General features: G+C 35.5%; 1 protein-coding gene across 4 annotated transcripts in view; it reads right to left on the reverse strand.

The window, feature by feature from the left end:
* ATF7IP (activating transcription factor 7 interacting protein) overlaps window positions 1–14,798 on the reverse strand; it is a 179,999-nt gene that overhangs the window by 57,468 nt on the left and 107,733 nt on the right. For all 4 annotated transcript variants that reach the window (XM_057702205.1, XM_057702207.1, XM_057702206.1 and 1 more), the window contains exons 10-11: window positions 14,135–14,199; window positions 192–270 (exon numbers count right to left, since the gene is read on the reverse strand). In XM_057702205.1, the coding sequence (XP_057558188.1) occupies window positions 192–270; window positions 14,135–14,199 (144 nt within the window). The remainder of the gene's footprint in view (window positions 1–191; window positions 271–14,134; window positions 14,200–14,798) is intronic.

Consider the following 14,798-nt stretch of genomic DNA (forward strand, 5'->3'; position numbering starts at 1 on the left):
TTCTGTTTTCCTTCATGCCTTGCTCATATTCATTCGATATTTGATTTCTATTTTTTAATTCAAATCCTAAAAACCCTCTTTCTAAAAAGGACACAATGCTATAGAGTTCTGTATTCACTGAATACAACAGATTAAGAGAGAAAAATGGTACCAAAGCATTCCTTAGTATGATTACTTTTATATTTAAATACCTTGCGAAGCTCCACTCTCTTCATCATCCATTGTCAGATCAATGACACCACCTGAATCGCTGCCTGTGGCTTTTCCACTCTAAAAAACAAAACGTCTGCATTTTGCAAAGGAAACCCTAGCAGACATAAGGAAAGTAAAATAATATTGAGGGGAAACAAGAATAACACATAGCCTGGTTCAATCTGGACCCCTAAACAGCTTTACCTGAATAAAGAGTGTTTGTCAGATCCAAGGATACTCGTCAGCTAAATGTCTGCCATATAAAAATTAATTTTGAAATCTTTTCACAATAAATTTTTTTAATTACACTGTCAACTGCATAGAGCTATTAAAGTGACTATCATATGCTTTATGTGATTACATGTAAACAATGCATTCATTGTCTAACATTTAAATGTTGACCAATCCTACATTAAATTATCAACATTAATTCACAAAAACACCAAAGGCAATTCCAAAGCCAGAATTAGATTACATAAAATAATCTAATTTTTCCCTGATATGATAGGATACGATGTGCTGTAATCAACTGCCATCCAACTTGACCAAAGTCAACCCACTGTCCAAAATCATTAGATGTGTAATTTAAATTTTTTTAAACTATATAATAGCAACAAAAAAGGAAAGCAGTAAAAGACAGACCTAAAGAGCCAAGATTTTCAAGTCAAAAAGACTGAGTGTATCTTTTGGTTCCAACATATACAAGCTATGCAAATTTATGCTGAAAGGTCATTTCTTGAATTTCCAAAATTTGGATGTGAAATCTATTATAAGGATTAATCCAAATATGCATACAAAGAACTTAACACAAGGCAGGACACACGGTAACTGCTTCATAAAGTAATTATGATTAGCATACACTCATATACTCATATCAACTCCAAATGATTAAGGCTTTAATCTACAAAACTCAAATTTTACAAAATTAAAGAAAATAAGTCCTTGATGTTAGATGGTCCGGCCAAATCCAAAGATAATGATGTAACTCTAAGTCTTACAATTATAAACCTTTCTTTGATAATGACTTCATAGAAAATGACTTAACAAACATCACAAACCTGTAAAATTCAAAATGAAAAGTTCTTAACAAATGCTTGAAGAACATAACAGAATCCGCTTGCTACAACAGAGCTATAAGGTCCACTTTTCAAAATAAGGTCCACTTTTAAATTCAGACTTTAAATTCATCAAAAATTACTAGACAAACATGCAAAGACCAGTGAAGTAGAACCCAACTAAAGACAAAAGACAGTCAGTAAAAATAACTCCAAGTAGAGCCAAATGTTGAATTCAGCAGACTTTGAAGCAGTGTTAAGAATTACTAGAACAAACAATCCTAAAATTTTTATGGAGTCACAAAAGACCCAGAATTGCCAAAGCAATTCCTAAGGGAAAAGAACAAAGCTGGAGGCTTTGTCCCAACTTCAGACAATATGACAAAGCTACAGTAATCAAAACAGCATAATACTGGCATAAAAACAGACATATGGATCCATGGATTAGAACAGAGAGCCCAGAAATAAACCCACATACCTATGCTATGGTCAATCTCTTACACAGGAGGCAAGAATGATACAATGAAGAAAAGACAGTCTCTCCAGCAAGTGATACTGGGAAACCGGGATGGCCACACGTAAGTCAATGAAGTTAGAACACTCCCTCACATCACACACAAAAATAAAATAAAAAAGGCTTAAAGACTTAAATATAAGACGTGACACTATAAAACTCCTAGATGAGAACATGGGCAAAACATTCTCTGAGGGGAAGAACAATCAAGATGGTAGACTAGGAGGATGAGTGCTCACTCGCCCTTGCAAGAGCACTGGAATTATAACTAACTGCTGAACAATCATCGACAAAAAGACACTGAAACAAGCAAAAAAAAAAAAACACCCCACATCAAGAGACAAAGGAGAAGCCGCAATGAGAGGTAGGAGGGGCGCAATAGCGTTAAAATCACATCCCGTAAATGCTTGGTGGGTGACTCACAAGCTGGAAAACAGTTATACCACAGAAGTCCACCCACTAAAGTGAGGGTTCTGAGCCCCACGTCAGGCTTCCTAACCTGGGGGTCCAGCAACGGGAGGAGGAATCCCCAGAGAATCAGACTTTGAAAGCCAGCGGGATTTGACTGCAGGACCTCCACAGGACTAGGGGAAACAGAGACTCCACTCTTGGAGGACACACAAAAAAGTGTGCTCACCAGGGCCAAGGTGGAAGGAGCAGTGACCCCATAGGCGACTGAACAAGACCTACCTGCTGGTGTTGGAGGGTTGCCCACAGAGGTGGGGGCCAGCTGTGGCTTATCGAGGAGACAGGGACACTGGCGGCAGGGGTTCTGGGAAGTGCTCATTGGCATGAGCCCTCCCAGAGTCCGCCATTAGTCCCACCAAGAAGCCTGTAAGCTCCAGTGCTGGGTCGCCTCAGGACAAACAACAAACAAGCTGGGAACACAGCCCCACCCATTGGCAGACAAGCAGATTAAAGTTTCACTGAGATGTGCCCACCAATTCCGATTAAAGTTTTACTGAGCTCCGCCCACCCAGCCCAACCTACCATCAGTCCCTCCCATCAGGAAGCACCCACGAGCCTCCTAGACAGCTTCCACCACAAGAGGGCAGACAGCAGAATCAAGCAGTATCAGCACTATTTCATCTTGTGGAACTGAAAACTACAGCCACAGAAAGACAGAGAAAATGAAAAGGCAAAAGACTTTGTATGAGACAAAGGGACAGGATAAAACACCAGAAAAACAACTAAATGAAAAGGAGATAGGCACTCTTCCAGAAAAAGAATTCAGAATAATGGTGAAGATGATCCAGGACTTTGAAAAAACACTGGATGCAAAGACCAGAAAGTTTACCAAAGATCTAGAAGAATTAAAGAGCAAACAAACAGAGATATGCAACACAATAACTGAAATGAAAAATACACTAGAAGGAACGAAGAGCAGGTTAACTGAGGCAGAAGGGCGAATAAGTGACCTGAAAGACAGGATGGTGATAATCACTGATGTGAAAAAGAATAAAGAAAAAAGAATGAAAAGAACTGAAGACAGCCTAAGGGACCTCTGGGACAGTGTTAAACACACCAACATTCGCATTATAGGGGTCCCAGAAGGAGACGAGAGAGAGAAAGGACCTGAGAAAATATTGAAAGAGATTCTAATTGAAAACTTTCCTAACATGGGAAAGGAAATAGCTACCCAAGTCCAGGAAGCACAGAGAGTCCCAGGCAGGATAAACCCAAGGAAAAACATGCCAAGACATATAGTAGTCAAATGAACAAAAATTAAAGACTGAGAAAAGTAACTAAAAGCAACAAGGGAAAAATGACAAATAACATACAAGGGACATCCCAGAAGGTTAACAGCTGATTTCTCAGCAGGAACTCTGCAAACCAGAAGGGAGTGGCATGATATATTTCAAGTGATGACAGGGAAGAACCTACAACCAAGAATACTCTACCCAGCAAGGATCTCATTCAGATTCGATGGAGAAATCAAAAGCTTTACAGACAAGCAACAGCTAAGAGAATTCAGCACCACCAAACCAGCCCTATAACAAATGTTAAAGGAACTTCTCTAAGTGGGAAACATAAGAGAAGAAAAGGACCTACAAAAACATAAACAAAACAATTAAGAAAATGGTAATAGGAACATACATATCAATAATTACCTTGAATGTAAATGGACTAAATGCACCAACCAAAAGAAACAGACTGGAAGAATGGACACAAACAAAAACAAGATCCATATATATGCTGTCTACAAGAGACTAACTTCAGACCTAGGGACACATACAGACTGAAAGTGAGGGGATGGAAAAAGATATTCCATGCAAATGGAAATCAAAAGAAAGCTGCAGTAGCGATACACATATCAGATAAAATAGACTTTAAAATAAAAAATGTTACAAGAGACAAGGAAGGACACTACATAAATATCGAGGGATCAATGCAAGAAGAAGAGATAACAATTATAAATATATATGCACCCAATATAGGAGCACCTCAATACGTAAGACAAATGCTAACTACTATGAAAGAGGAAATCGACACTAACACAATCATAGTGGGGGACTTTTACACCCCACTTACACCAATGGACAGATCATCCACAAAGAAAATTAGTAAGGAAACACAAGCTTTAAATGACACAATAAATCAGCTTGATTTAATAGATATCTACAGGACATTACATCCAAAAACAGCAGATTACACATTCTTCTCAAGTGCACATGGAACATTCTCCAGGATAGATCACATTTTGCATCACAAATCGAGCCTTGGTAAATTCAAGAAAACTGAAATCGTATCAAGCATCTTTTATGACCACAACACATGAGATTAGAAATCAATTACAGGAAAAAAACTGTTAAAAACACAAACATATGGAGGATAAACAATACGCTATTAAATAACCAAGAGATCACTGAAGAAATCAAAGAGGAAATCAAAAAATACCTAGAGACAAATGACAATGAACACAATGATCCAAAACCTGGGATGCAGCAAAGGCAGTTCTAAGAGGGAAGTTTATAGCAATACAATCCTACCTCAAGAAACAAGAAAATCCCAAATAAACAATCTAACCTTACACCTAAAGAAACTAGAGAAAGAAGAGCAAACAAACCTCAGAGTTAGTAGATGGAGAGAAATCATGAAGATCAGAGAGAAATAAATGAAATAGAAGCAAAGAAAACAATAGCAAATATCAATAAAACTAAAAGCTGGTTCTTTGAGAAGATAAATAAAATTGATAAACCTCTATCAAGACTCATCAAGAAAAAGAGGGAGAGGACTCAAATCAATAAAATTAGAAATGAAACAGGAGAAGTTACAATGGACACTGCAGAAATAAAATGCACCATAAGAGACTACTACAAGCAGCTATATGCCAATAAAATGGACAATCTGGATGAAATGGACAGATTCTTAGAAAGGTATAACCTTCCAAGCCTGAATCAGGAAGACATAGAAAATATGAACAGACCAATCACAAGTAATGAAATTGAAACTGTAATTTAAAATCTCCCAACAGGACTTCCTAGGTGGCGCAGTGGCAAAGAATCTGCCTGCCAATGCAGGGGACACAGGTTCGAGCCCTGCCATGGGAAGATTGCACATGCTGCGGAGCAACTAAGCCCGTGCACCACAACTATTGAGCCTGTGCTCTAGAGCCCACGAGCCACAACTACTGAAGCCCACGTGCCTAGGGCCTGTGCTCCACAAGAGAAGCCACTACAATGAGGAGCCTGTGCACCACAATGAAGAGTAGCCCCTGCTCACAGCAACTAGAGAAAGCCTGTGTGCAGCAACAAAGACCCAACACAGCCAATAAATAAACAAAATAAATAAATTAAAATTAATCAATCTCCCAACAAACAAAAGTCCAGGAACAGATGGCTTCACAGGTGAATTTTATCAAACATTTAGAGAAGAGCTAACACCCATCCTTCTCAAACTCTTCCAAAAAATTGCAGAGGAAGGAACACTCCCAAACTCATTTTATGAGGCCACCATCACCCTGATACCAAAACCAGACAAAGATACTACAAAAAAAGAAAATTACAGACCAATATCACTGATGAATTTAGATGCAAAAATCCTCAACAAAATACTAGCCAACAGAATTCAAAAGCACATTCAAAGGATCATACACCACGATCAAGTGGGATTTATCCCTGGAATGCAAGGAGTCTTCAATATACACAAACCAATCAATGTGATACACCATATTAACAAATTGAAGGATAAAAACCATATGATCTCTCAATAGATGTGGAAAAAGCTTTTGACAGAATTCAACACCCATTTATGACAAAAACTCTCCAGAAGATGGGCATAGAGGGAACCTACCTCAACATAATAAAGGCCATATATGACAAACCCACAGCAAATATCATTCTCAATGGTGAAAAAATGCAAGCATTCCCTCTAAGATCAGGAACAAGACAAGGATGTCCACTCTCACCACTCCTATTCAACATAGTTTTGGATATCCTTGCAACAGCAATCAGAGAAGAAAAAAAAAAAAGGAATCCATATTGGAAAAGAAGTAAAACTGTCACTGTTTGCAGATGACATGATACTATACATAGAAAATCCTAAAGATGCCACCAGAAAACTACTCGAGCTAATCAGTGAATTCGGTAAAGTTGCAGGATACAAAATTAACACACAGAAATCTCTTGCATTTCTATACACTAACAATGAAAGATCAGAAAGAGAAATTAAGGAAACAATCCCATTCACCATTGCAACAAAAAGAATAAAATACCTAGGAATAAACCTAACCAAGGAGGTAAAAGACCTGTACTCAGAACACTATAAGACACTAATGAAAGAAATCAAAGACGACACAAACAGATGGAGGGACATACCATGTTCTTGGATTGGAAGAATCAACATTGTGAAAATGACTATACTACCCAAAGCAATTTACAGATTCAATGCAATCCCAATCAAATTACCAATGGCATTTTTCACAGAACTAGAACAAGAAATTTTATAATTTGTATGGAAATGCAAAAGACACTGAATAGCCAAAGCAACCTTGAGAAGGAAAGACAGAGTTGGTGGAATCAGGCTTCCTGACTTCAGGCTATACTACAAGGCTACAGTGATCAAGACAGTGTGGTACTGGCACAAAAACAGAAATATAGATCAATGGAACAGGATAGAAAGCCCAGAGATAAACTACGATCAACTACTCTATGACAAAGGAGGCAAGGATTCACAAGGGAGAAAAGGCAGCCTCTTCAATAAGTGGTGCTGGGAAAATTGGTCAGCTACATGTAAAAGAATGAAATTAGAACACTCTTTAACACCATACACAAAAATAAACTCAAAATGGGTTAAAGACCTAAATGTAAGGCCAGACACTATAAAACTCCTAGAGGAAAACACAGGAAGAACACTCTTGGATGTAAATAACAGCAAGATCTTTTTTGATCCACCCCCAGAGTAATGGAAATAAAAACAAAAATAAATAAGTGGGACCTAATGAAACTTCAAAGCTTCTGCACAGCAAAGGAAACTATAAGCAAGACGAAAAGACAACCCTCAGAATGGGAGAAAATATTTGCAAAAGAATCAACAAAGGATTAATCTCCAAAATATATAAACAGTACATCCAGCTCAATATCAAAAAAACAAACAACCCAATTCAAAAACGGGCAGAGGACCTAAATAGGCATTTCTCCTAAGAAGACATACGGATAGCCAAGAGGCACATGAAAAGCTGCTCAACATCACTGATTATTAGAGAAATGCAAATCACAACTACAATGAGGTATCACCTCACACTGGTTAGAATGGACATCATCAGAAAATCAACAAACAGTAAATGCTGGAGCGTGCATAGAGAAAAGGGAACCCTCCTGCACTGCTGGTGGGAATGTAAATTGATACAGCCACTATAGAGAACAGTATGGAAGTTCCTTGCAAAACTAAAAATAGAACTACCATATGACCCAGCAATCCCACTGCTGGGCATATACCCAGAGAACACCATAATTCAAAAAGACACATGCACTCCAATGTTCATTGCAGCACTATTTACAATAGCCAGGTCATGGAAGCAGCCTCAATGTCCATCAAGAGATGAATGGAAAAAAAGATGTGGTGTATATATACAATGGAATATTACTCAGTGGTAAAAAGCAATGAAACTGGGACATTTGTAGAGAAATGGATGGACCTAGAGACTGTCATACAGAGTGAAGTGAGTCAGAAAAACAAATATCATATATTAATACATAAATGTGGAATAGAGAAATATGGTACAAATTAACCGCTTTGCAAGGCAGAAATAGAGACACAGATGTAGAGAACAAACATATGGACACCAAAGGGGGAAAACGGGGAGTGTTGGGGGGAATGAATTGGCAGATTGGGATACCAAATTGCACACTCTAAATATATGCAGTGTATTGTCTGTTAACTGTATCTCAATAAAAGTTCTTAAAAAAAAATTTCTCTGACATAGATCACAGCAATATTTTCCTAGTTCAGTCTCCCAAGGCAACAGAAATAAAAGCAAAATTAAACAAGTGGGGCCTAAACAAACTCATAAGCTTTCGCACAGCAAAGGAAACCATGAATAAAATGAAGAGACAACCAACGGACTGAGAGAAAATATTTGCAAATGATACGACTGACAAGGGCTTAGTTTCCAAAATTTACCGCTTATACAACTCAATAACTAAAAAACAAACAACCTAATCAAAAAATGGACAGAAGACTTAAATAGACATTTCTCCAAAGAAGACACAGAGATGGCCAATAGGCATATGAAAAGATGTCTGACATCGCTAATTACCAGAGAAATGCAAATCAAAACTACAATGAGGTATTACCTCACACCGGTCAGAATGGCCATCACTGAAAAGTCTACAAACAATAAATGCTGGAGAGGGTGTGCAGAAAAGGGAACCCTCTTACACTGTTGGAGGGAGTGTAAACTGGTGCAACCAGAAAAATATAGAGGTTCCTTAAAAAACTAAAAATAGAGTTACCACATGATCCAGCCATCCCATTCCTGGGCATATATCTGGATAAAACTCTAATTCAAAAAGATACATGCAGCCCAGTGTTTACAGCACCACTAACATAAGACATGGAAGCTATCTAAACATCCATCAACAGATAAAAGGACTCACACACACATAATGGAATACTACTTGGCCATAAAAAAGAATGAAATATTGCCATCTGCAGCAAGATGGATGGATCTAGAGATTATCATACTAAGTGAGGTCAGTCAGACAGAAAGACAAATATCATATGATATCACCTATACATGGAATCTAAAATATGATACAAATGGCCTTATTTACAAAACAGAAACAGACTCAAAGACACAGAAAACAAACTTAAGGTTACCAAACGGGAGCCATAAAAGGGGGGTAGGGATAAATTAGAAGTTTGGGATTAGCAGATACAAACTCCTATATATAAAACAGATAAACAGTTCCTAGCACAGGGAACTACAGTCACTATCTTGCACTAACCTATAATAAAGAAGAATATATACATATGTATATCTGAATCACTTTGCTATACACCAGAATCTCATACAACACTGTAAATCAACTATACTTCAATTTTTAAAAAATGAAAAAAAAAGTTCAAAGAATTAAAGGTAAATATATTAACAGTTTGCAAATAAGAAATCTCAAAAGTAGAAAATGAAAAACAAAAATAGAAAGACAACAGAAAAATTAGGACAGAATATTAAAAAATCAATACAAAATAAAGTAGGAAAAAAGTACTCAGAAACAAAAAATAGATGACATACTTTTAAAATTACAAAACAGCACATCTAAATTCACCCATATCAAGGACTATACCAGCTAAATGGAATGAAATTTTCTATCAAAATTAGGGATTGTCAGATGAAATAACATATCAAGAAATCAAGAAATAACTAAGGTTTTTTCTCTCCTAGATACTCATTTTAAATACAAATACACAAACACACTGAAAAAAGCAAGCATAAAAAAGCTGCTGTAATCACAATGTTAGACAAGATATAAAGAGGTAAACCTTATAATGATAATAGGGTCAATCTGTCTATTTCTTTTAATTTTATTGTTTTTACTTCATGTTTTGATTTACTTCATGTTTTCTATTATAAGATGCATATTTTTCTATAATGTATAATCTATAATAGGAAGGGAAGGTCTATAATCAATGATCTAATCTACTAAATTTTATTTTTATTTACCCATAACCTGACTGATAACTTTCATCTCTTATCACATACTACAGGTAGTTTCCTGGTTATATTTTCTTCTTGAGAAATACAATTGAATTATTTCAATAATTATTAATAGCAATTGTAAGATAGTGATGATAGCTGGCACTATTCCCATCAAGGTCTGTGTTAAGTGTTTTATCAATACATTCCTTAACAAACTTAATCTTTATGATAATCCTGAGGTTGAGACTTGCATTAGCAATATTTTATAGGTAAAGAAATCCAAGGTGTTAGATAACTTATTCAAGGCTTACACACTAAGTGACAGGAGTCAGACTGTCTGACTCTAGAGCTTATTATTTCTATGCCACTAGGTGCAGATTTATATATCGTCATATTTTTTTCTGCCATCAATACTGAGAAAACTTATGTAATCAGAGACATTACATGCTATAACTTCATTTACACATATTACAGAAGCTCTCAATTTGAAACTATTAAAAAAACATCGTAGTTGTGTCAAATAGATTTTAATACTAAGAATCTATTTTATTAAAAAGTTACTAAACCCCCAAATGACCACTCTCATTAAGTGAACGCTAAGAAAAGTTCAAGAAAGCAAAAATACTGGCTTTGTAGGGTTTATTTGGGTTTTTTTAATTTTTTTGTACTGAAACAAATAACAACATATTTGAAAGGCAATAACAAGAACATATTTGAAAGCCCAGAGAAGGGCACTTCAACAACTGCAAAGGAAGTTAACACAGAAGACCTGGTTACTCACACACATCTTTCCAAAGGAACTTGGGAACTATATTGAGACTTGCTTGGCTACCAGGAATGTAGCCCTTAGAAAGTTTACATTAATAATTGATAATTTTCTTATGTACACAAACAGTGTCCTACTGGTTTATCAGGATTGATTTGCACAAACATCAAGACACATGATGCACACATGGTTTCACTGTTGGGGTCCTGAGTTTTGAATGCCATGGCTAGTTACATAGAAAGACACAGCTGTATAATCAGCTCAGACCCTGATACTCAATCAGGCTTCTCTGGGCAAAGACTATTGGCATATGTCCTTGCAGTTAATAAGCAGAGGGAGAGCACATCCTGAACAGTGCTGGATAGGGGAGAATATGGAAGCCTCAGCCTGACGACACTTAAGCCCACTTGATGCATATCTTTTTTCCTGATGTTTTTGTTCTTGACCTTTTGCTGTGATAAACCACAGACATAAGCAAAACCTATCATGGGTCTTATGATTCCTTCTAGCAAATCAGCAAAATTGAGGCTGATCTTGAGTCCCTCAAAAGAGTAATATAAAACTACAGATGCAGCACAAAAAGATTTCTACACTGTTTTACAACATATGATGATAGTCTGAATAAATAATTTTTTCACCATATCAAATATATTAACAATGTATTATATGAAATGAGATCTATGAACAAAATATGTAGTAATAATTCATTATGTGGAATATGTTAATAAATACTTATCTGGAGGCTATTAGAGAAATCTTTATTCAAGGACTACAAAAAAGAGAATACTTTACATATTTGATCATTTTCTAATTACCTATGTCTGAATAACAATCATTTCCATACAAGCCATCCAGATTCCTTCTAATTTATTATCCTTAAAGTGTTCAGAATTACAACTGGGTAAGATTTGGCATGGAAAAAAGAAGTTAGCCGAATATATTTAGAAAGTTAACAATCTAAGGAATCACAGGCTCCTGTTTCACACCAGATTCTATTTGCCTCTAAGCAACATACAGGGTAAAAAGCTAAAGTAATTTCTTAATATAGCTTCAAAAAATTACATTAGTCAAGGTATTCAGCACAACAACAAAAATTTTATTTGTAACCCAAAAAAGCCAGCAAAGCATCAATTTATAACTGGCAGCACATATATATTTCCATAATAGTTTCTTATTATATAATAAAACTTGCATACTATATTTATTATTTAAATACATAACCAGTACTCATTCAAAGCTGAAAATCTTGTTTTTTTTGACCAGGCATGACTTTAGCAGGTTAAGCCTAGTCATGCTACTTGTACGTGTTTTTCATACAGTGGTATTGAATTACTCTTCCTGTAAGGCAAATAAAATACCCACTGAGAATTTAATGTTCAGTTGTATTGTCTCTTTGCTATAGGATGCAGTTACTACTTCAGGTGTCTTTTGGATCAACTGGTACAAGTTGGTTCATCAGAATTTAAGTTATACAATACAATGTAAAGTAAAATATTTTAGATGCTAAACCCTGTACAGTGGGGAGTAATACATGACTTTTAAAATTTCTAGAACATAATAAGCAGCTGGTGTGACTGGATTTTATATTATTTTTGTTGTTTTTCTTTAATCTAAAAAGGATATTTTTAAGTAACGAATTTTATAATTAAAAACTTTTTAAAGTATAGCAAACTTTTATATCAATTTTAATTTCACCTAAATGTTTACAATATTACATACACTTTATTTCGGCAATGCAATATAACTTTTTGCAATGATGAAAATGTTCTATATTTTTGTTTCCAGTATGGTAGTTACTACCTATATGTGGCTATTGGGTCTTGAAATGGGGCTACTGTGATAGAGGAAGTAAATTTTTTATTTAAGGCTAAATTAAATTAAATTTTAATTTAAATAGCCCACATGTGATTAATGGCTACTACATTAGACAGTACAACTCTAGAAGAATCATCATTTACAACAAGATGAAAACAGCCATTACACTGTCCATTTTCCTGTCCTAAAACACTACCCAATGTGTCCAAACAAATAAGAAAAAAAATTACTGAGGGAAATAAAGTTTGTAATTTCTTTGCTTAGTTTTAGGTTTACTTTACAAAGTAAGGCTAGATTTCTTATATATGTTACATAAAAGTCACTGAATATATCAACATTTCCTATATCACGTCTTTCAGAAAGTACTCCATATACTTTTAACTAAAAACATAGCTACTAGGACTTCCCTGGCGGTGCAGTGGTTAAGAATCTATCTGCCAATGCAAGGGACATGGGTTCAATTCCTAGTCTGGGAAGATCCCAAATGCCGCAGAGCAACTAAGCCCATGCGCCAAAACTACTGAAGCTCGCGTGCTGTAGAGCCTGTGCTCCACAAGAGAAGCCACCGCAATGAGAAGCCTGCGCACCACAGTGAAGAGTAGCCCCCACTGGCCAGCTGGCCACAACTAGAGAAAGCCTGTGCGCAGCAGCAACAAAGACCCACAGCCAAAAATCAATTAATCAATCTTTCAAAAAACCCCACAAAACAGCTATTACAAGACATCCTCAGAAACAGTCGAAACTTTGATCTTTAATATCATATAAAAATGCTAAAATTTGTTGAAATGAAATATTTCTAATATCTTTAGCTCGATCTGTAAAGCATGGTATATATCTATCTGTGGTCAAAAATCCATCACTTTAAAGGAAAACAGTCAAAATTAAAGATCATTATGCCCTTGTCTTAAAAATTAATGTCATTTATTCATGCCTGACTTACTCAAGATTTTTTTTTCCCTAGGAAAAATATATGTATTTCTTGATATGACTAAGAGGAAGGGAAAAAAATAAAATGAGACTATCAACAACCTAATGACTTCTCTATAAATCTATTACACCTAAAGCAATATAGTAAAAGAAGTATAATGAACATTGTTAATACAAGAAAAAAGTGGTTACTCCATTCCTGGGTGATTTAAAATTAACATGAAACAGTACCAAGACTGGCAAGCTGCTAACAAGCTATCGGAAAGACCAAGATTTTCTTTCCATAAAGCTATTTCTAATCAGCTCTGAAGAAACTAAATGGTGTCAACGGTGTCTCTGTGTGCACTGGCAAATGGCAGGACAGAGGATTGGGGGGTGGGGAGGGGGACAGAGAGGTAAACCAATGAGACCGTCTTAAAAAGATGGGCCAGGAAGAAATTACACGTGGAGAGTAAAACTTCACACTATATGAAGAAAAATAACTAGACTGTCAATTATATATAATCCAAGCACTTAATTTAATAAACTAATATTATCTCTAAGAGAATTACTAAGCAAAAAAACTCAATTTTTATCAAACAACAAAGAGAAGCTGTTTGAAAATTTTTGGACAGATGTAAAAAAAGACAGAATAATTTTCATTTTATCAAAGAATACTGATAGAAATCCATTCTCTTATGGACTGTAATTAAAAGTTTACTTTGAAACAGCAGGAAAAATCTTACCTGTGATGTGCTATCAGCTGCTTTCTTATTAACAGAAGCATCTATTGTTTTGTTTGTCTGGTTTTCTGAGGAGTCAAAAAACAAAACAAAGCAAAACTCAGAGCTATTTTTAAAGGCACCTACAAAATGTGAAAGGATGGGCTGCTTTACAGATAACAATTCATATTAATTTTCTCCAATGTTTTTTGTCTGTCAACATGTTACATATGTAAATAGACTCTCTCATACACCACTGCTACAAAATCTTTCAGAAGGACAAAGTCATAATAGAGATCAAAACACTTCACGTACTCATTAACCAGAAATTTCAACTCTAACCTAAGGAATATTGCAGGGAAATAATTTAAAACGTGTATAACTTAAATGTTCTAACATGAGTGGTTAAATAAAATATAATCCTTCCATACTATATAACTTCGGGAAAAAAATTTAATAACATGACAAAAATGTAATAAATTCACTAGAAAAATAGTTGTAGTGATTCTGATGACACAATCTCAGTAGCTCAATCACAGCTGATTTTTCTTTATTCATTTTCCCAATTAACTTGTATTGAGTTTGTGCTATATGTACGTGTGTGCATGTATGTATATGTACACACACATGTACACATACAAATGAAAGCTGTATGTATAGAACTACAACTATATAGTTGTAAAAAAGC

The sequence above is a fragment of the Hippopotamus amphibius genome, chromosome 12 (genome assembly GCF_030028045.1).
Source record: "Hippopotamus amphibius kiboko isolate mHipAmp2 chromosome 12, mHipAmp2.hap2, whole genome shotgun sequence".
Lineage (NCBI taxonomy): Eukaryota > Metazoa > Chordata > Mammalia > Artiodactyla > Hippopotamidae > Hippopotamus > Hippopotamus amphibius.